This window comes from Macrotis lagotis, chromosome 8, assembly GCF_037893015.1.
Source record: "Macrotis lagotis isolate mMagLag1 chromosome 8, bilby.v1.9.chrom.fasta, whole genome shotgun sequence".
Lineage (NCBI taxonomy): Eukaryota > Metazoa > Chordata > Mammalia > Peramelemorphia > Peramelidae > Macrotis > Macrotis lagotis.
Window position 1 is genome coordinate 19,746,616 of NC_133665.1, and position 22,243 is coordinate 19,768,858.

At 36.6% G+C, this 22,243-nt stretch overlaps 1 protein-coding gene across 3 annotated transcripts in view; it reads right to left on the reverse strand.

Moving 5' to 3' along the window:
* The window catches only part of MYH11 (myosin heavy chain 11), a 137,803-nt gene that overhangs the window by 106,519 nt on the left and 9,041 nt on the right, over positions 1-22,243 (reverse strand). For all 3 annotated transcript variants that reach the window (XM_074196483.1, XM_074196482.1, XM_074196484.1), the window contains exon 2: positions 2,830-3,189. In XM_074196483.1, coding sequence (XP_074052584.1) covers positions 2,830-3,174 — 345 coding nt within the window. In that variant the 5' untranslated portion in view covers positions 3,175-3,189. The remainder of the gene's footprint in view (positions 1-2,829; positions 3,190-22,243) is intronic.

Genomic DNA, 22,243 nt, shown 5'->3' on the forward strand with positions numbered 1-22,243 from the left:
CTGATCCTATACTGGGTACTTGATAAATATTTGTTGAATGACTTACTATCTCAGGAAAAGTATAGGAAAAAAGCTGCTGTCTGAATGACCATGTGGTATAATGGGAAAAGTACTGGATACAGATGGCAAAAGACAAAAATGACTGATGTTAGAGGGGCTATCAGAAGACAGTTAAGTTTATACATAGTTGTTGCAGCTGGGAATCGATCCAATCCTTCTGAAGAATAAATTGGGCCTCTACTCAAAAATGTATTAAATTGTTCATATCCTTTAACCCACCTATCCCATTACTGGACATATATGCTAAGGGAGTCAAAGACAGAGAAAAAGGTGCCATGTGTGCAAAAATACTTATGAATGAACTTTTTTGTGGTAGCAAAAAAAAAACTGGAGAATGACAAGGTTTAGTGAATAGAGACACTACCTTGGAGTTGGGAAGGCTAAGTTTCACTTTAGATTAATACTAAAACATTATTAAACATAATTTCCTTTATCTTGCAGAAAGATGATAGACTATAAATTCAGAATGAGGTCTTGCATTGTTTTGTTTTCCTTAAATGGGCTTCTCTGTTATTAGAAATGTTTGGGGCATGAAGAAAGTTACTGGAAACATAAAAAAGAACATCAATAAAACATTTATTAAGAGGAAAAAGAAGCCTGGACTGAGAGTCAAAAGACTTAGGTCCTGAGTACACACTAATTTAATCTATGACTTTGGACAAGTGACTTCCCTTCCCTGGTTCTCATTGTTCTCTCTATAAAATAGAGTAATTGACCCAATAAAGTCTAAGATTCCTTCTATCACTAAGATTATAAGAATTCAGCCAATGCTAACAAAAGGACCATAGCTCTAAATTCACCTTGAAGAAAGAGTAAAAGTCTCTTCATTATCAAAAGTAAAACTTGATTCACCTTGGCAATATCACCTTGTAAGTCTACTTATGAAAAGTTTTTGCTTTGGGGCAGCAGATGACTTGACCTTACCTTCTTTCCCCTTCATGGTTAACAATTTCTATTAAGGGATTAAATCAACTGGAAAGGAAAGTTCTAAGAGTGAGATCATCACATGGTTTGAAAGACTTTAATCTAATCTACCTAGGGAAGTGAAGCAGGAATTTGGGGTGTCTAATTACATTTTTATCTATGGTTAGAAAGATATTTTAGGGTCTGTATTTTATGTCTCTTCATTTTTGTGCAAGTCTCATAATATTTCTGAGTCTATTTTCATTCCAGGTACTGTTTTTGACTGCAGCAATTCAGAAAAAGATTTAACTTTTCCCTTTAAGTCTCTGATAGAGATGACATGCATTTGATAGAAATTTATGGACTCAGGAAACCAAATCTTGCTCCTCAGTTTTTTCATGTTGGAGGGTTTAAATGTTTTCTCTGCATTAGCAGCTTAGACTAGTGTATTTTTATTAAAGAACTTCCCGACAGGGCAATTTTCTTCCTATCTTTTTCCAAAATTTCCATTGATTAGTTGATATTCTTCAGAAACAAACCTGCAATTTTCTTCAGGCAAAATACAAAATACAGACTCTGTAATGATAAGATAAAGTCACAGATTATGTGGGAGAAAGTCTGTTGCTTCTTCATCTAGCTAAATACTACCCATCCTTCAAGCCCCAACTCAATTTTCATCTCCAATGCCTCCAACTGATACTGGTTTTTTTTCTTTCTGATCTCTTCTTGCACATAGAATGATAAAATTTTAAGAGATGGAAAGGATTATCTAGTTTAACTCCTCAAAAATTGAATCCTATCATGTGGCATCAAAACCTTACTGGAAACCCTCTACTGGCAGTAAATTCCCTTAAGCCAGAGAACAAAGTGACAACAGGGCATTGCAATGGAAGTGCAATGCCTATCCTTTTGTGGGGAGAAGGGAGAAACAAGACCTGAACTAATGGACACAGTCTATCATGGATATTTATCTATCCCACGTTGGAAAGTTCCTGCCATCCTTCAAGAAGAAAATGTCCTCATGAGTCACAGTATCCCCTGGAGTCTAGGCCATTCTAGGTGAAATCTAATCTCTCTGGGTGATATAAGTAGATCTCCAGAGCAGCAAGACTTAGAAAGTTGGGTTTTCTACAGGGTAACATGATGTAGGGGAAAGAACATTGAACCTTAAGTCAGGGTACAGGGGGTTTATCTCCTAACTCTCATTCCTAACAGTTGTGTGATCAATCATAGGCAAGTATGACCTCTTTGAGCCTCAATTTCCTTAGACATAAAATGGGAGGATAACAATACTTACACTATCTATGTTACAAAGGTTGTTGTGAGAAAATTGATTTATAAGAAGTTAATGCCACGTAAATATGTTGTTACTATTACATAGGCATTTTCTAGAGATCCCAGACTGACCCTCAACTATCTTTTAGCACAATCTAACTTCCAGGGGGGCAAAGTCAAAACTTTTTTCAAGGAAACTTTTACATTCTTTCCTCTGTAATTATCTCTAATTTCTCCCATATATACTGTATTTTTTCATAACTCTTTAACTGCTGTCACCACCATTAGATTGTGAATTTCTTGAAATTGGGAACTATTTTTACATCTTTGTATCCCTAGCACTTACCACATAGTAGAGGATTAATAAATGTTTGTTGACTTGACTTGTTAACTCTAAAAGGAAACAGAAACCACTGTCTTCCTTATCCTTAAGCCTAAGTAAAGGAAAGAAAAACCTGAGGCTAAGTTTAGGAAGCTACTGGAACTTCCCCAATATCTAACTGGCTAGTCCCAAAAGCCACCACAATTGCCCCAACTGACTCAAAAGAGGACTGTATTAAGACAAGGAGAAGCTCTCCCCAGAGTACTTACATAAATAAGTCCTGAGAAGTATCTTTCCCTCAAGTTGTGTAACACAGATGCTTCATTGAGGCAAGTCAGCTCTGCCATGTCTTCCACTTTGGAGAATTTGGGGGGATTCATCTTCTGGATGTCATCTTTGCCAACTGTGATTTTCTTGCCATTCTCAGTCAGTTCCACAACCACTTCATCGCCCTTCTCCTCCTTGATGCTTGCAGCTTCGAAGCCCTGCTTCTCTGAAGGGACCCATACAAGTTTTTTGGCTGACCAGTCGGCCTGGGCCACTGGGCTATTGATGAAGTTTTTGTCCACGAAGAGGAACTTCTCATCATCACTGAGCTGACCTTTCTGCGCCATGGTCTCGGTGATCACCTGGGAAACAAGCAAAATGTGGTCTGAATCAGTCTGGGATGAGGTGAGACATCCAAATGTAGTCTTATTATAGCTCCAAATGGTTTAGTATTAGAAGTTAAGGAATGAAGGGTGGGGAGTCATTGGATCATAAGAACATAGAATTTGAGCTGTTAGGAACTTTAGAGGACACATAAATTTGCTTTAAAGAAGAGAAAACAGGACAACAAAGTGACTTAATTATCACAACTAAGTGTCAGATGTACAATTTGAATTCAGTTCTATTGACCCTTTCCATTGTACCATGCATTAATGGAAAAAAAGGAGTCTCTGCCTTCCACAGGACCATAGGATCATAAATTTAGAGTTTGAAAAATACTTAGGAGTCATCTAATTCAATCCGTTCATTTCAGAGTTAGGGCATGGATGCAAAAGTGTAGGAGTCTGGCTGAAAAGAGTAGTATGAGAATTTAAGGGATTGGGAGGATCAAGCAAAAGTTTAAGGATAGGTGAAATGGACATATTTCATTTTAGAGTTAGGTAATTAAAGCCCAGAGAGATAAATCAAGTTTTTTAAGGTTGAAAAAGGTAAGGAGTAACAAAGCTGGAATCTGAACCTACATTCATTGACTCCAAATCCAGTATTTTTTCACTATACCACATATATAGAAAATAAGAATATTAACAGAGCCAAGTTCTGAACCATGACATAACAACTCTGTCAGTAAAAAGATGCTTTTTGATTCAAATACAATATAAGTGAAAACTGATTTTTTTCATTTAGGATTATTATTTCTATTCAAGACTGGCCCCTTTTTGTTTAAAATTCTGAAATTCCTTATAGCCCTGATAGCTAGTTTCCAGCATCATTATTAGAAATTATAATTTTGCATAAATTATTTTGTTAAACTTTTTGAAATTATTCTCCCCACTCCTATCAAATTCTTTTATAAAGAAAACTACTCTTCTCCCAGAAAGATTTTTTTTAGTGAATGTAAAAAACCCCCAACAATAATGAGAATGTAGAGCACTTTTTCCCCTGTTAAATCTTTTAGTTGCAGAAGAGGAAAAAATAAAATGAATGTTATGGAATCACAGAACTTGAAACATAAGGGACTTCCATTTACTCAACCCACACCTGAAAGGAATCACCACTATAATCTGACAAGTTCCTGGTCATTCAACCTCTACTTGACCTCTGGTAAGGAGAAGCTCTTCACCTAGAGATGGCCATTCCATTTCTGGACAACTCTATGATTAAAGAGCTTTTCAGAACTTCAAGGCTAAATTTGATTTTTTTGTAACTTCCACCTGTTCTACCCATTGAGGACAAATCCTTTTTTTACATTAACAATCCTTTAAAACTTGAAGACAGCTATCATATCTTTAAGAGTTTGCCTTTTGATAATCAAATTCAGAAGCAATCACTGATTTAATAAACTGCTTTAAGTAACTAACTACCAAATTTATATTTCTACCCCTGACCTATCATACTCAGTCCCACATTTCCACTTGAATGTTCCTTAAACATCATAAGCCTGGGGTGGCTAGGTGGCAGTGGATAGAGCACCAGCCCTGGAGTCAGGAGTACCTGAGTTCAAATCTGACCTCAGACACTTAATAATTACCTAGCTGTGTTGCCTTGGGCAAGTCACAACCCCATTTGCCTTACAAAATCCTAAAAACAACAAAAAAAATACACAAAAAAAATCATAAGCCCAATTTATCCAAAAGAAAACTCAGTCTCATTTCCCCCAAACCACTCCTTCTGCAAATGTCTTTATTTCTATTGAGGACACTATGACATTTCAAGTCATCCCAAGTTTGCAACTTCAATTTTATCATTGTCTCTTTCTCTCCTTTACCTTTCCCCTTATTTAATCAGTTGTTAAAGCTCATAAATTTTTATCTCCCTAATACCTCTCACATCTATTCCACTGTATCCTCTTTACTTATAGAATCATCATCCAGTTCAGGCCCTCTTCAACTCTCACCAAGACTATTAGAATAGCCTCTAAATTAGACTCTCAGTAGTCTGTTTCTCCTCTCTCCAATCCACTCACTACACAAATTCCAAAATAATTTTCCTAAAATGATCCATGTGTACAAAAATATTAATAGCAGTTCTTTTTATGAGGTGGGAAAGAATTCAAGCACTAAGAGATGCCCATCAGTTAGGGTATGACTGAACAAGTTATGGTATATGAATATGATGCAACAGTATTGAAATGAAGAAAGTTTCAGAAAAACTTGAGAAAACTTGTATGAACTGATGCAAAATGGAGAAAGTATAATCAGAACAATTTATATAGCAATAGCAACATAGTTATGATAATCAACTTTTAAAAACTTAGTGATCCTGATCAACTGAATGACAAACCACAGTTCCAAAGGGCTCATGATGAAACATGCTATATACCTCCATATAGACTACTGAAGAATAAAAAAAATATTTTCTTCTCTTTTGTTTCTTTTTTTTGGGATATGATTAATGTGGAAATTTGTTTTACATGACAGATTTGTAATGAGGTTTATTTTTCTTGCCCCTTAATAGATGGGGGAGATGAGAAGAAACTTTGGAACTGAAAATAGAATAAAATTGAATTTTTAAAAAAGAACAAACAAAATATAATCCTCCTAAAGTATAAGACTGACGTTACTCAAGAATCTTCTGTGACTTTCTATTGCCTCTGCTAAAAAAATAAATATTTCTCAATTTGACATTTAAAATCCTTTTTCAGGCTTATTCTATATTAATCTCCTTCATCCACTCTATATCTGGTCTACTTTTTGTTTGGCATTCCATTTCTGTCTTTATATAAACATTCTTGGAATGTACTTCATCTTCATCTCTACTCCCTAGGATTTCTAGTTTATATCAAGACTTAGCCCAAGTGCCATTTTCTAATAGAAGTCTTTCCTGATTTTTCTAGCTATTTGTGCTCTCTACTATCTTTATACTTATGAGTGTACATATAAAATGCTAGCTCTTAGAGAGAAAAGACTATTTTTACTTTATTCTTTATTTTTCTAATCTAACACAATACCTTGTACTTAATAAGCACTTAATAAATGATTGTTAAATTGAATTGAATTTCAGGTACAAATTGAGCATTCCTAGACAGACATCTTCGTGTCACCTCAAATTTCCCAAACACATACCTCCTCTAAATCTGTTTCTATTAATGACAAAAACCATCCTTCAAGTTCTGAGAGTTATTTTTAGGTTTTCCTCTTCCCTTACATCCATATCCAATTGGCTGCCAAATCCTATTAATTCTATTTCCACATTTCTTACATCTTTCTCCCTTTTCCATTCATCCCCACATCAACTATTCTAATTATCTTGTTATCTTTTAATTAGATTTTGTCATAACTTTATATGTGGACTCCCTACCTCCAGTTTTTTTCCCTTTCCAGTTTTCCTATTGTACATACTTCTGACAAAAGTAACCTCTTCTTTTTTTTTAGGTTTTTGCAAGACAAATGGGGTTAAATGGCTTGCCCAAGGCCACACAGCTAGGTAATTATTAAGTGTCTGACCCCTCATTTGAACTCAGGTACTCCTGACTCCAGAGCTGGTGCTCTATCCACTGTGCCACCTAGCCGCCCCAAAAGTAACCTTTCTTATTCATAGGCCTATGACAGTCAAGACTTTCCATAATCTGGCTGCGTTTTTTTATTCTTATTTCCTAATATTCCCCTTTACAATTTATACATTCCAGTAAAATAAGTGCACTCATCATTCTCTGATATCATCTGCCCTTCATAACTTTGTCTACAATGCCCCCTATGCCTGGGACAGTATATTCCCTAACATCTTAGCAATTTGAATTTCTTCCCTTCTTTCAAAGTCCTATCTATATGCTATCTCTTTCCCAAAACTTTTTCCAGTCCTTCAACTATGAGAGTTCTCTTCCTTCTAAGGTATATATATATATATATATATATAATATATATATACACATACATATATATGAGCTATATCGTTGTCTTGAGTCTTAAACATATCTTTATATTGGGGCTTATTTCTTCTATCCTGGATCCCTTTCACACTGTGAAACCTATGGACCTCTTCTCAGGATAATGTTTATAAATAATTGAAGAAAATGTTAAATTTCTGAGAGGGCAGATTTCAGAAAAACTTAGAAAGACTTACATGAACTGATGCTGTATGAAATCAACAGAACCAGGAGATCACCATACATCTTAATAGCAGCATTATGAAGTCTGTGTTTATTAACATTATCAACTATGATAGATTTAGCTCATCTCAGCATACAGTGATCAAAGACAAATTCTAAAAGACTTGTGATAGAAAGTACCATCCACATTCAGAGAAACAACTATGGAATTTGAGTGTAGATCAAAGTATACTACCAGTTTTTTAAATTTGTTCTATATTTTTTCTTTCTCACAGTTTTTCCCCCTTTTTTCTGATTCTTCTTTTACAACATTATTAATGTGGAAATATGTTTAAGATGATTGTACATGCATAACTCACATCAGATTTCTCACTGTCATGGGAAGGAGGGAAGGAAGGTAGAGAGGGAGAAAAATGTGGAACTCAAAATTTTACTAAAAAAAATGAATGTTGGGGTGGTTAGGTGACTTAGTAAATAGAGCATCAGCCTTGGAGTCAGGAGTACCTGGGGTTCAAATCTGAGCTCAAACACTTAATTACCTAGCCGTGTGGCTTTGGGCAAGCCACTTAACCCCATCACCTTGAAAAAAAAATATGAATGTTGAAAACATTACATGTATTTGGGGAAAAAATTTAAATAAGAAATTTAAAAAAGAAAATACTAAAATTCTATTAGAAGTTAGTGAAATGCAATTTTTTTTCCTTTCCAAGGTTATAGAGCCCCTGAAATCTATTCATTGATCCCTTCGGTGTCTATGATTTTCACTTGGAGGATATTTTATTTTTTTCCCTCAGTCTATCAAAGTACAAAATAGGTCTCTGCTCTCAGAGAACTTACCATCTGGTTGTGGAGGTAAAAAACTGTCCTTCTTTGCTAGATCTATCTCTTCCCTTTAAACAAGAATGTCTCCCAAGATCCTGCCAAGACCTTCTCTTCTCTCTGTACATTCTCCCCCTTCATGAGCTCATCTGCTTTCATGGATTCAAATACTTTCTCTGACTGACAAGTATGTATATCAGACTTCATCTCTTATCAGAATTCTGAGTCTTGTATCTCCCACCACCAGTACCTGTGTCCACTGCCATCATTTCCAGCAGGGTATTCACCAGTATCTAAACATAACATGATGAATACAAAATCCATCATCTTCCCTAAATCCTTCCCTCCTCCAAACTTTCCTTTCTGTTTCTGTTGAAGGTCCACAGTCATTCAAGATTAAAATCCTTCTGAGACTACTGTCTAATAAATGAATTCTTCAAAAGAAAATTAATTATTCTCTCATAAACTCTCCCTTCTCCAAATATCCCTATTTCTATTCAGGGTACATTTACAGTTTATAGATACTTACAATTATCCAAATTTTCAGATCAATTAAGGAGACAGAGCAGTCTAGGAAAGAGTTGATGAGGGCCTGAAGTAGCCCTTGGTGACTAGGAAGCTGAAGTCAAATGGATCCAATTGTGGATGCTAAATGTGTTGTGGAGGAAGGAACAACATTTGGCAATTGATTCGATATGGGGATGTGGTGAAGGGGGGAAGAGTTAAGGATAACTCTTGAGACATCAAATTTGGAAACACTAATATGACCAGGAGTGTTCTGGTAAATGTTTAACAACCAGCAATGTGGAACAAGAAAAAAAAATGATAAAGTTTAATCTACATTATTAACATTTTCTCTATCACTTTCTTACATCTAGACAATCAACATACAATAAAATCAAGTTCAATTTACAGTATTTGCCAATTTCTAAGGTGTAAATGCTCACACTGAAAATTTAACAATTAGCTCTTCCCCTTTTGGTAAAACCTGGCTCTAGTATCTTGCTGGATATGAACTATGCCATTTTCTTAAAAACCCTAAGACGTTCCCTATTTCCTTCAGGATAGAATTACAAGTGCTTTAACTTTCTGTTTAAGCATACTCAAAATCTGACTTCTACCTATTTCAGCCTTATTGTAGAGTGGTTTTAAATAACCTAAAACTACCAAGACCTTTGAGATAGTATTTCTCTCCACTAGCATTCTCCATTTTGGACCACTGGCTTGGTCCTTAAATTCAAGATTTCCCCTCCCCACTGCCAAGCATATTCTCTCTAGAAGACAGTACTCTGTACTGGAAAGAATGCTAACCCTGGAGTCCCATAGCCCTGGGCTTAATAATATTAGCTAGCATTTATATGATACTTATTATGTGCCAGGAACTTGCTAAGCACTTTACAAATATTATCTCATTTGAAACTTGGGAAGGAGGAACAACTGTTGGCTCCATTTTACAAATGAGGAAACTGAGGCAAACAGGAGTTAGAAGAAACAATTCTTTCTGAAAAACTTTGAAATCAATTGTGTGACATGAGACTCTAGCAAAGGACCCCATAGCATGATGTAATTGCATTAAAGAAGATGTTGTGCTCTATGAGGGAAGCAGAATTGTAGTGGCTCAAAGGAAATATAAGATGCACAAATTTAGAGATATCTCCACTTAAAATGTTCAAGTGGACTATTTTTGCCTGATCTATGGTAGGGCCTTTTTAATTCATATTGGTCAAATTAGCCACAGTTGGATACAATCTAACACAGAGCGAGCAGAGCCAAGATGGCGACAAGAGAGGATCGTCTCTTAGGTGCTCTCTCTTAAAATTTATAAGCTAAGGACTCTAACTAAATTTTTGAGAGACAGAATCCACAGAGGGATCCAGTGAGGCAATTCTCCAACCCAAGGTAGCCTGGAAAAGAGTGAAAAGGCTCTGCTCCCCCCAGGGTTGGAGGGGTAACCTGCCAGAGCAAAAGAACTTCAGCCTCCTGGAGGCAGCCCCAGGGTGCTGGGAGCTATGGCTCTCAGCAGCGAGGGCAGTTTCCTGACCTACACTCTGGGGAGCACCAAGCACAACTTGAGGGGTCAGCAGGGGACCTCTGCCAGAGCAAGCAGGTAGAGCCCAGCCCTCAGGGCACTCAGCGAGCAGCCCTGCCCAGGAACTGGAAACAGAAGCCAGTAAGCAGGAGCCCCCAGGGCATGAGTGCTGAGCCTAGGGAGGGGAGTGGAGAGAGACTGCCAAGCTCTGTACTCTGTCCCTGGAACAGGATGCTGGGGTTCTGACCACATTCAGATCCTGATGGCAGTCTAGGCCCCCAATCAAACAGCAGGACCCCCCCCCACCTCAGCCCCGCGACAGAGGGGTGAGCTTATGGCCATTCACAGACCAGGAGGGAAGACAGAGCCTCACACACATGGAGATCCTTGTGGGGAGGTGTCCCAATAATACTCAAAAGCTCAGGAAGCAGGGCAGCTAGGTGGCGTAGTGGGGGGCGGCTAGGTGGCATAGTGGATAAAGCACCAGCCCTGGAGTCAGGAGTACCTGGGTTCAAATCTGGTCTCAGACACTTAATAATTACCTAGCTGTGTGGCCTTGGGCAAGCCACTTAACCCCATTTGCCTTGCAAAAAAAATGGCAAAAAAAAGCTCAGGAAGCACCCCAAAACCAGGCTCAGGCTGGGAAAATGAGTAAGCAGAGTAAAAAGAGGAACACCATTGAGAAATACTTTTCCTATGATACCAAGAAGGTTCAAAACACTCAATCTGAAGATGAGGAAGCACAAGCTCCTGCATCTACAGGCTCCAAGAAAAACAGAAATTGGGCTCAGGCTATGATAGAGCTCAAAAAAGACTTTGAAAATCAAGTGAGGGAGGTAGAAGAAAAATTGGGAAAAGAAATGAGAGGGATGCAGGAAAAACATGAAAAAAGAAGTCAGTAGCTTAGTAAAGGAGATCCAAAACAATGCTGAAGAAAATAACATGTTAAAAAACAGCATAGGTCAAATGGATAAAACAGTTCAAAAAGTTATTGAGGAGAAGAATGCTATAAAAAAGCAGAACTGGCCAGATGGAAAAAGAGATAAGAAAGCTCTTTGAGGAAAACAAATCCTTCAGACAAAGAATGGAACTTGAGGGAGATTGCTGATTTTATGAGAAATCAGGACTCAATACTTCAAAACCAAAAGAATGAAAACTTAGAAGAAAATGTGAAACATCTCATTGAAAAAACAACTGATATGGAAAACAGATTTAGAAAAGATAATTTTAAAATTATTAGAATACCTGAAAGTCATGATCAGGAAAAGAGCCTTGACATCATTTTCAAAGAATTACTACAGGAAAATTGCCCTGATATCCTAGAAGCAGAGGGCAAAATAGAAATGGAGAGAATCCACCGATCTCCCTGAGAAAGAGATCCAAAAAAACAACCCCAAGGAATATTATAGCCAAGTTCCAGAACTCCCAAGTTAAAGAGAAAATATTACAAGCAGCCAGGACACAATTCAAATATCGTGGAGCTGCAGTCAGGATCACACAGGACTTAGCAGCAACCACATTAAAAGCTCGTAAGGCTTGGAATATAATATTCTGGAAGGCAAAAGAGCTTAGAATGCAACCAAGAATCAACTACCCAGCAAAACTGAATGTCCTCTTCCAGGGGAAAAAGATGGAATTTCAATGAACCAGGTAAATTTCTCTTCAATGTTTTCAGGAAGTCCTATAATTTTCAGGTTGCCCTTCCTCTATCTATGCTGGAGGTCAGTGGTTTTATTGATGAGGTATTTTATATTTTCTTCTATTTTTTCTATTTTTTGATTTTGTTTAACTGACTCTTGCTGTCTCATGGAGTCATTAGTTTCTGTAGACTCCATTCTTTTTTTTTGGGGGGGGGAATTTTCTTCATTAACCTTTTGCAACTCCTTTTCCAATTGGTCAATTCTACTTTTGAAAGAGCTTTCCATTTAACCAATTGAGGTTTTGAGATAATTATTTTCTTTTTTTCACTTGCACAATTGAGTATCTGAGAGAATTATTCTCATTTTGTATTTGTCCAATTGATGATCTGAGAGATTTATTCTCATTTTGTATTTGTCCAATTGTACTTTCTAAGGATTTGTTTTCTTGTTTCAAGGTATTAATTGTCTCTCCCAAATTTTTAAAAACCAGGGAAATTTCAAATGTTCCTGTTGGAATGGCCAGAGCTGAACAGAAGGTTTGATCTTCAAATACAGGACTCAGGTGAAGCATAGAGAGTGGAAGAAAAGGGGAAAATATGAGGGGACTTAATGATGATGAACTACATGTATTCCTGTATAGAAAAATGATACTGATAGTACTCATATGAACCTTCTCAATTAACAGAGAAGGTAGAAGGAGCTTTTATAGATGAAGCACAGGAGAGAGCTAAATTTGAAGATATATTGTGGTGTAAAAATGGAGTCAATAGATAAAAGGGAAATGTAATGGGAGAAAGAAAAAGGAGAGGAGGAATAGGCTAAGATATTTCATATAATAAGATTTTTCTTTATTACAATGAGCTATTTCAATGATACAGGGGGGGAGGCAAGGGGAAATGAGGGAATCTTCACTCTCATCAGAGGAGAGGAAACAGTATATATACTCAATGGGGTATAGACATCTGGAGTAAGAAGGAGAGAAAGGGGACAGGGGAAAGGGGGGGGGGTGATATGAGTGATGGAGGAGAGGATGGACCATGGGGGGAGAGTGGTCAGATATAACACATTTTTTTTTTACTTCTTGCAAGGGTCTGGGATTGGATGTCTTGTCAGGGACCATAGGGCCGGGTGGATGCTGGGGCTAAGGGGTGGTATGTGGGCTCAGGGCCTCTTGGCCCCAGGGCCAGAGATCCATTTGCTGCACCACTCAACTACCCTACAGCAGAGACAGAGTGAAAGGAGAGAGAAAATATAGTACATGATAGTGGAGAAGTATGAATGGAGGGAGTTGCGATCAGCAATGGCAACAGTGGAAAAATATGGAAATAACTTTTGTGATGGACTTATCATAAAGAATGTGATCCACCCATGACAGAGTTTGTGGTGTTGGAACACAGACTGAAGCACATTTTTTATTATTATTTGAGGGGTGGTTGCAGGGCAAGTGGGGCTGGGTGGCCTGCCTGGAGCCTCATAGCTGGGTGATTGTTGGGTGTCTGAGGCCAGATTTGGACCCGGGTGCTCCTGGCTCAAGGGCCAGTGCTCTGTCTGCCACCCAGCCGCCCCTACTATTATTATTATTATTACTATTTTATTTCATTTTGGGACTTTTTTTTGGTTTTTGCAGGGCAATGGGGTTGGGGTGGCTTGCATGGGGTCACACAGCTGGTTGATTGTTGGGTGTATGGGACCAGATTTGGGCTCAGGTGCTCCTGGCTCCAGGGCCGGTGCTCCATCCACTGTGCCACCTGGCTGTACCTATAATTATTACTATTTTTTTATTTTAATTTTAATTTTTTTCCCACCCCTTTACTTTATTGCTCATGTAGTTCTATATTTGGGGGGCATTATGTTTACTTTTAAACAAGAATATTTTATTAATGTATAAAAAACATTTGTTCAAAATAAGAATAAATCAGTAAATAATTTTTTTAAAAATCTAACATAGAAATGTCATTTTGGTCCTCTTTGAGAATGAACAATAACTAGTTTTTGTCACATGGTAGAAAGTAAAAGTTTATGGAAAGAATCTTGGATGTGGTGCCAGATAAAATGAGATAGTTGCACTAGATGACCTCTATAGTTCCTTCTAGTTCCAAACCTATGATCCTATGAATTGAGTTAAATTGAAAATTAAAGCAAGAAAGGATCTTGGAGAATATTTAGTCATCTAATCATAGAACTTTAGAATTAAGAGACCTCAGAAGTCATCTTTAATGTGCTTGATACAATGGAAGAACTATGCAAATATCATTTATATATCATTGTTATTATTATCTGATCCAATTCCTTCATGTTATAAATTAGGAAACAAAAGTCCAGAGAAATTAAATTATCTGATTCAAAGAAACAGAGCTGGTCAGTGGCAGAATCAAGATTCAAACACTAGTGTTCTAATTCTCAAATCCAGTGATTAAAGCACCACAATCATTGGTAACAAAATAAGAAATACTACAAGGATTCCATTTTGGGATGACTTGGGTTTACAATGGAAGAATAATCTGAATTAGTTCTTGTAGGATGGAGAAGATTTAGCTGGGTAGAAAGGAAGGCAGACATTCTGCATGGGAATGGAAGGAAAAAAAGATAATGTAATGTTTAGTCCTTCATTTTTGAAGAAGACCACATCAGGGAGGTGATGCCATGACAAGCATGTGAATTGGATTTGAGTCAGGGGATGCTGTGCTAAGTCACCAGCCTGACATTCTCCTCCAGAGCCAACTGGGTTCAATCAAGACAACTGGAGAAGACATATTTAGGGGATAATGAAGTCTTGGCATCTTTCAGAGATTCAGGGCATATGAGGAGCTGAGAGTACTGACTCTTCAAATATAAATGGATTTATTCCAAAAGAAAATTGTCTTGGACTGTGGGAGGTAGAGCCTCTTTGCCAATATATTCCAACTCCATATCTTCTCTTCCAAGAATGGACATTCAGAATGAGAATGTGTGATAATCAACACATATTATAGAGTTCATAGTCATATTTTAGCAAGAAATATTCTAAGTGTTATTTCTAAAGTTGGAATGAAGAATTTGGCTTGATCTGTTAGAAGTTATTCTCACAGTGTCCATCTGTAACCTGCCCCCCACACACAAAGAGAAAGAAAGTGGATGCCAATAGATTGAAGAAAAACAGTGTGATATAAGAACGTAAGGGAATATTATTAATGTCATTAGAAAGGATAAATTCAGAGAAAAAGAAATATGTATGAATTGCTGGACCTGGTGGTATATGCCTGTGATCCTTGCTACTGGGGGAGACTGAAGTTAGTGGATCCCTTGAGTTCAGGAATTCTGTACAGTAGACTAAGTCAATGAGAGGCCTGGCATCAATATGGTGAGTTTCTGAGAATGGGAGTGGAGAGGGTGCAATAATAGAATCTAAATGGTTTGGATTGGAAATGGAGAACAAACTCTCATGCAATGAGCAGTGGGATTGAGTCTATGAGTGATCATTGTACTTTCAGTGTCAGCAAGACAAGGAGACCTGATCTCAAAATTAAAAAAAAAAAGATTTGTATAAACTGTTTCAAAATGAAGACAGCAGATGTCAATAATAATATACACAATAACTATAGTAATATAAATTTAAAAATACTAAAAAGGAACTGATCTCTGATTGGAGGGATTTAAACCAATACTGGTTTCAAATAGCACACAATTACCTTCTTGGTAGAGAGTTTGCTCAAATATATATTTTAGTTTAGAGTATTTCTTTTTTTCTTTTTAACATAAATACAAAATAAGAGAATAAAAACATTATCACATGCACAACAAAAACAGGAGAAAGGATTCATAATATAGAATAGTAATAAATTTCCAATTCACAGAGGCCTATATAATAACTACAATACATTGTGTTCAAAATTGTTCATATTTTCTTTGCTTCCTTGTAGGTTTTCTTTGTTCTCTGCTGTACACTGTTTACCTTTTTCCTGTCTCTCCCTAACCCCCAGGAATGCTACAATTAAGTGTGGAGAGATATATATATATATCTATAGACATATAGATATATTTATCACACTTTTACATATATGCATGTTCATTACACATGTATACATATATGCATACATATATGCACATTTATATATACTTATACTTACAGACTGACATCTGTACATATCTATACATGGCTACACGTGCACATACTTATTCATAGATATGTATCTATTTGGTTTGTATTTCTTTTTTTTTAATTCATTGGTTTCATTTTTATAAGATTTCCTGAAAGCCAGAATCCCTCCTTGCTCCTCTACTTTACTTCTATTCATTACCTTGCTCTCCTATTCCTTAACCTACCACCCTTCTAAGACTCCTTTCCTTACACAGCTTTCTATGCCCCCACCCCTCTTATCTATACATCCTTCTATATGACTCCTTATCCTATTCCCTCACTCTTTCAGTACCATCACTATCCCCTCCTCTTCTTTCTGAATTTAAAAGGCTTTTTTATACTCTTCTATTAATAAATGTGTATGTGTGTATATGTGTGTATGCATATACATGCATATTGCTCCCTCTTTAACCCATTCCTAATGAGTGAGTTTCCAGAACTATCAGATCTCCTTCCCCCTCTAATTTCTCTTTATCAATTCTTCCTCTTATACCTCATTTATATAAATATTTTATTTTTTTCCATTTATACAATTGTAGTTTCTACCTATCATTTTTTGGTAAGGTTTTGAATTTTACATATTTTCTCCCACTCTCCCTTCCCTCCCTCTTGCCCCCCACAGAAGGCAGTCTGATAATCTTTGCATTGTTTCCATACTATACATTATCAAAATTGAATGTGTTGAGAGAAAAATCATATCCTTGAGGAAAAAGTAAAATATTAGAGATAACAAAATTATGTAGTACATAAGAAAACTTTTTTTCTTTCTTTGGATACAGATAGTATTTTATTCTTCATCACAGATACCCTAACATTATCCCTGATTACCCTGATGGAATGAGCAAGTCCATTAAAGTTGATCATAAATCACCCCATGTTATTGTTAGTGTATACAGTATTCTTCTGGTTCTTCTCATTTCACTCAGTAGCAAAGAAAGACTTGCAAGTCTTTCCAAGTTTCTCTGAAATCCCATTCCTCCTGGTTTCTAATAGAACAATAGTGTTCTATAACATACATATACCACAATTTGTTCAGCCATTCCCCAATTGATGGACATGCACTCGATTTCCAATTCATTGCCACCACAATCAGAGCTGCTGTAAATATTTTTGTGCAAGTGATATTTTTAGCCTTTTTCATGATCTCTTCAGTGCATCGACCCAATAAAGGCATTGCTGGATCAAAGGTATACCTCATTTCTATAAGATAACTCTTTTTTAAAAAATCTTTTCCTTTTCCATTTTACCTTTTAGAATCCCATTCTACTCAGCTAAACCCCTAATCTTTCCTTCTAACTACCCAATTACTAATAATAATCATGGACATATGATTTATGACTGATAGTAAACAATTTGTCCTTATTGAGTCTCTTGTAATTAGTCTTTTGGGGTTTTTTTTTTAGGTTTTTTTTTTGCAAGGCAAATGGGGTTAAGTGGCTTGCCCAAGGCCACACAGCTAGGTAATTATTAAGTGGATTTGAACCCAGGTACTCCTGACTCCAGGGCCAGTGCTTTATCCACTGCGCCACCTAGCTGCCCCATAATTAGTCTTCGATGTTTACCTTATATTTTTCTTGGATCTCATATGTCAAATTTCCTATTGCGTTCAGGTCTTTATGCAACAGAATATTTAAATTCTGGAAATTCTTTGAATGACCATTTTTTTGTTCAAGATTATGTTTAACTTTTCTGGGTATTATATTTTTTAGCTGCAACCCATTTTTTTGCTCTTTGATATGTAGTGTAACTCTAATTGTGGCTCCATCATATTTGAATTTTTTTCAGTTTTCCTCCTAGGATCCTTTCCTCCTAGGATCATTTTCAGGTAGTGATCAGTGAATTTTTTCTAATTCTACTTTCCCCTCTGTTTCTAATCATAGCTTGTGTTTTTTCTTCTTGCTCTGTTCTCCAGATCAGTTGCATTTCGTTTCTTATGAAGTGTTTTACATTTTTAATACCTTAATTTTTTTTGGTCTCTTTTAACTTCAAACTCTAATTTTCAAGGAGTCATTTTCTTCCTTAAGATTCTGGATCTCCTTTTCCAGTTGGTAAACTTTCTTTTCATAATCTTCTTCTTTTCCTTGGATTGTTGTTTGTTTGTTTCTTTCAAGTTTTTCCTCAATTTGTTTTACTGTGTTTTTAAAGTCTTTTTTTGAGTTCTTCTGTGAATTATTTTTGAGTAGGTAGCCATTTGATGTTACTCTTTGGGGTAAGAGAGGCTTTTTCTGTTTCTGTATGTATCTTCTTCTGAAGACAAACTCGAGTCTTCTCTGTTCCCATAGTAACTGTCCATGTTTGGGTTCTTTCTGCTTTTCTTGATCATTTTAAAAAAATTTTTTGCAGCTTTTTCTTCTATTCACCTTTAGTCCTGGGGTGTGGGGGATAGTACCTCTGACCTCAAGAGCTTGGTCCTGCGTGCAACCTCTACACTTCTTTCCCCCTCTAAGCCATGGAGGTGTCCCTCATTACTCCTTGAGAACCCTCCAGTAACTAGAATCTTCAATTGTCCCCTCTGGTCTGGAACCAAGACCAAGATCTCAGTTCTCCTGGAAGTATCCACAGCCAGAAGCATCCCTACACCACTTCTTCTGCCACTCACAGTGCAGTCCCAAGATTTTTCTTGGGATCTTCTCCAGTTATCCCAGGAGGATCACTGTTCTGCCCCAATTCTTGTTTATTTTTGCCACTCTTAGTATACCCTGAGGTGCTTTTTTTGACTTGTTTGTGAAGGAAATTTGGAAAGCTTGGAATTTTTTCACCTGTTCTGTCATCTTCCCAGAATCCTCTCTGCTTAACTGTTTTTATTTGTGACATAGGATGGTTCTAAGGAGAAAGTGAATATTAGGAAGAATTTATGGTATTTTATAAGCATCAATTTTTTAAAAAAATCAATGTTCACTTTTCCACACTGGCCTCTCTGATGAGTTAGAATTCTTACCAAAGAGATAGATTAAATTAGTATCATCACAAATCATTCCACTAAGCTACTACTATAGTCTCCTAAAAGAACTCCTAAAATGGGAAACTGATTTGTAGCTACAGAATCTGACTGCTTTGCAGAGCAAATGGAAAAATGTAAATAATGCTTATCCCAATGATAAACTTTGCTATTTTTCGGGGGGGAAACAAACAAATATTATTTTGTTCATTGGAAGAACTGGACTGCTCAAGAACAGAGAAACATGATTCCTAAATATTGATTTTTTTTTTAGGTTTTTGCAAGGCAATGGGGTTAAGTGGCTTGCCCAAGACCACACAGCTAGGTAATTAATTATTAAGTGTCTGAGACCGGATTTGAACCCAGGTACTCCTGACTCCAGGGCTGGTGTTTATGTACTCTTTATCATTTTTTTAAAAAATAAGTTTATTTATTTTTTCAACTACATGTAAAGATAGTTTTCCACAATTTCTTTTTTTGATAAGGTTTTTGAGTTATACTTTTTTTTTGCAAGGCAAATGGGGTTAAGTGGCTTGTCCAAGGCCACACAGCTAGGTAATTATTAAGAGTCTGAGGCCAGATTGGAACTCAGGTACTCCTGACTCCAGGGCTGGTGCTCTATCCACTGAGCTACCTAGCTGCCCCAAATATTGATTTTTAAAAAGGGAGAAACTCATGATTCATTCCAAGAACCTTGGTATTTTTCCTTCTCTCTTGTTTGTAACAGGGTGAGATCAAAATTATAAACAAGAAACATAGTTCATCTAATGTTGAGAGATAACATTCAGGTTACTAAGATTTAATTAATTTCCTATAGATCTTATAGCTTTAAATTAAAAAGGGATCATTTAGTCTGATCCCACATTTTATAGATAAGGAATTGAGACCCAGAGAGGTTAAGTGATTTGCCAGAGGATACACAGAGACTAAGTGGCAAAAGCAGGATTTGCTATAGGTCTTCCAATGTTCGTTCCAAATTCCATTTTGCCCCTTCTCTCATTTCACTATAAATAATAACAACTAACATTTGTATTAGGACAGATAGCTGATGCAGTGGGTAAAGGGCAGCCTGGAATCAGGAAGATGTGAGTTCAAAGTGAACCTCAAACATTAACTATATGACCCTAGGCTAGTCACTTAATCCTGTGTGCCTTAGTTTCCTCATCTATAAAATGAGCTAGAAGAGGAAATTCTCTACCACTCCAATATCTTTGACAAAAAAAAAAACCCAAAATGGGTCACAAAGAATAGAACATGAATGAAAGAAGTGAACATTTGTATAGCACTTTATAGACCACCTTCCTAAAAAAAACCCTGTGAATGTGTTAATAAGTGTATTATCCTCATTTTATAGATGGGGGGGAAACAGAATCTCAGAGAAATGACTACATAATAACTGACATTTAAGTAGTCCTTTCAAATTTACAAAACATTTTACATTTTACAAAACATTTCATTTGAACCCTGAAGGATAGAAAACTAAAGGTATTATTTTCATATTTCATAGATGAGACTCAGAGAAAATAGCAGAGTTGTCCAAGGTCATATAACTAGAAAGTGGCAATGTTGAAATTTGAGTTAAGTTTTTCCTGTCTTTAAGTCTGAGGCTCTATCTACAATTCTACCATCTCTCAAGTTAAAATAAAAAAAAAAATTTTAAAGGCTTAGTTGAGAGTCAGGATTTAAACCTACATCTGCCTCTAAGACCAGTGCTCCTTCCATCACACTATATTGGTTTTTTCCTAAATGTTGAACCTTTCTTTGCAACCAATGTAAATGCTTTATTAGCTCTTTATGTACTTAAGCTTTTAAGTTTCCTGTACTTCTTTCAATATGTCTGCATCCATATCACTGGTCCCCCATTACAAGTGCAGAAGAAAAAAAAACTCATCTGTCCAATTAATTTTGTATAACCTAAAAGGCAAAGAGGCAGAATGGATTTCATATTGGTTTATCTTCACACCCCTCACTCTCCCAGCTCTACATATTCCTGCCCAAACCCTCTGTAAATATTTAACTGGCCCTGATGATATAATAAAGAACTAATGGAATAATTTTCACCAAAGTGAAAACCCACAATGAAGACAACTTTCCACAAACCACAAACTGGAAGAAACAAGAACTGAGCTGTCATTGCCAGAAGTCCATTCTAATCCAACTTCCTCAAGCAAATACTGAGATCAATCCCAAAGAATTCTCTGCTTTCCAAAAAAGGAGAGGGAGAAATCAACTTTACTTGGTGAAGTGAATTGCTTTCCATTTCTTTAATATACTGCATAGTTATGATGTGCTAATTCCACTTCAGTCAAAAAAGACCAGAGAAGAATCAAAAGTTGAAAAATTTTAGAGATGAATAATGCTTCAGTATGGATGGGGACTAGACTTGAGATTTTTTTGAAGTAGAGAACCCCTAGATGAGGCCCTCCCTCTACTGGCACAGGTTGGCACCTTCTTTGTAAGTCATAATCTTAGAGAGTTGCTAGAACCCTGAAAGGTTTGTTTAATGACTTGCCCAGGTCAAATAGCCAATATGAGCCAAAGAAGGTCTTAAACCCAGATCATCTTAGATTCAAGGACACATTGCCTCACAGTGTTTTAGTGACATACATGTAGTTTACTTATGAAGAACTCTCGCTTCAAAATATCACTTTCATTATCCATTCAACTTTTGAGTTTTTCTGGAAGGTGCTTCATTCCTAGCCTCATGTCACCTCATCTTCTAGACCAAGAGGAGAAGCAGTTGTATGCTTTGTTCTTTTTCATTCTCACTTCCAAAGCTCTATTTCTCCCAAAATCAGTTAACAATTTAATCTTCCTTCAAAGGCTATTCCTCTATTCATCTATATCAATCTTATCAAAGCCTCTTGTCTGTAATCTATAAATTTCTAAATCATTCTTCTTACATTCTCAAGAAGTTCAAAACCTGCCCATATATTTAAGGTCTTCAAACTTTATATTGATGTGCCCTTCAGTTTCCATGATTTGCATATGACACATGCAGATGCCATCACCCATAATTGTTCATCCTCTATGATCCAGAACTCTGATCTTCCTCCAACAGAAGACAACTTCCTATCCTCATCTGCTCTCTACTTCATTCCTCCTATTCCTATTCGCCCATTCCTCCTAATTCCTACTACAATCTCTACCCATCATTGTTCTTCCAATCACTTATGCTGTCTTAATTTTCTTCTCTTTATAATTTTGATTCCACTCTACTCTGTTTGCTACATTTGAAGGTTTATTTGTCCCTCATACAATTCCCAAATCATGCTTTGCCAATCCTATCCCTCTATTAGTCACCCATCCACTTCTGATCATGTGCTACTGAATACCACTAGATGAAGTGATACATCATTCATTGATTAGGCCCTCTACAAATTTGTG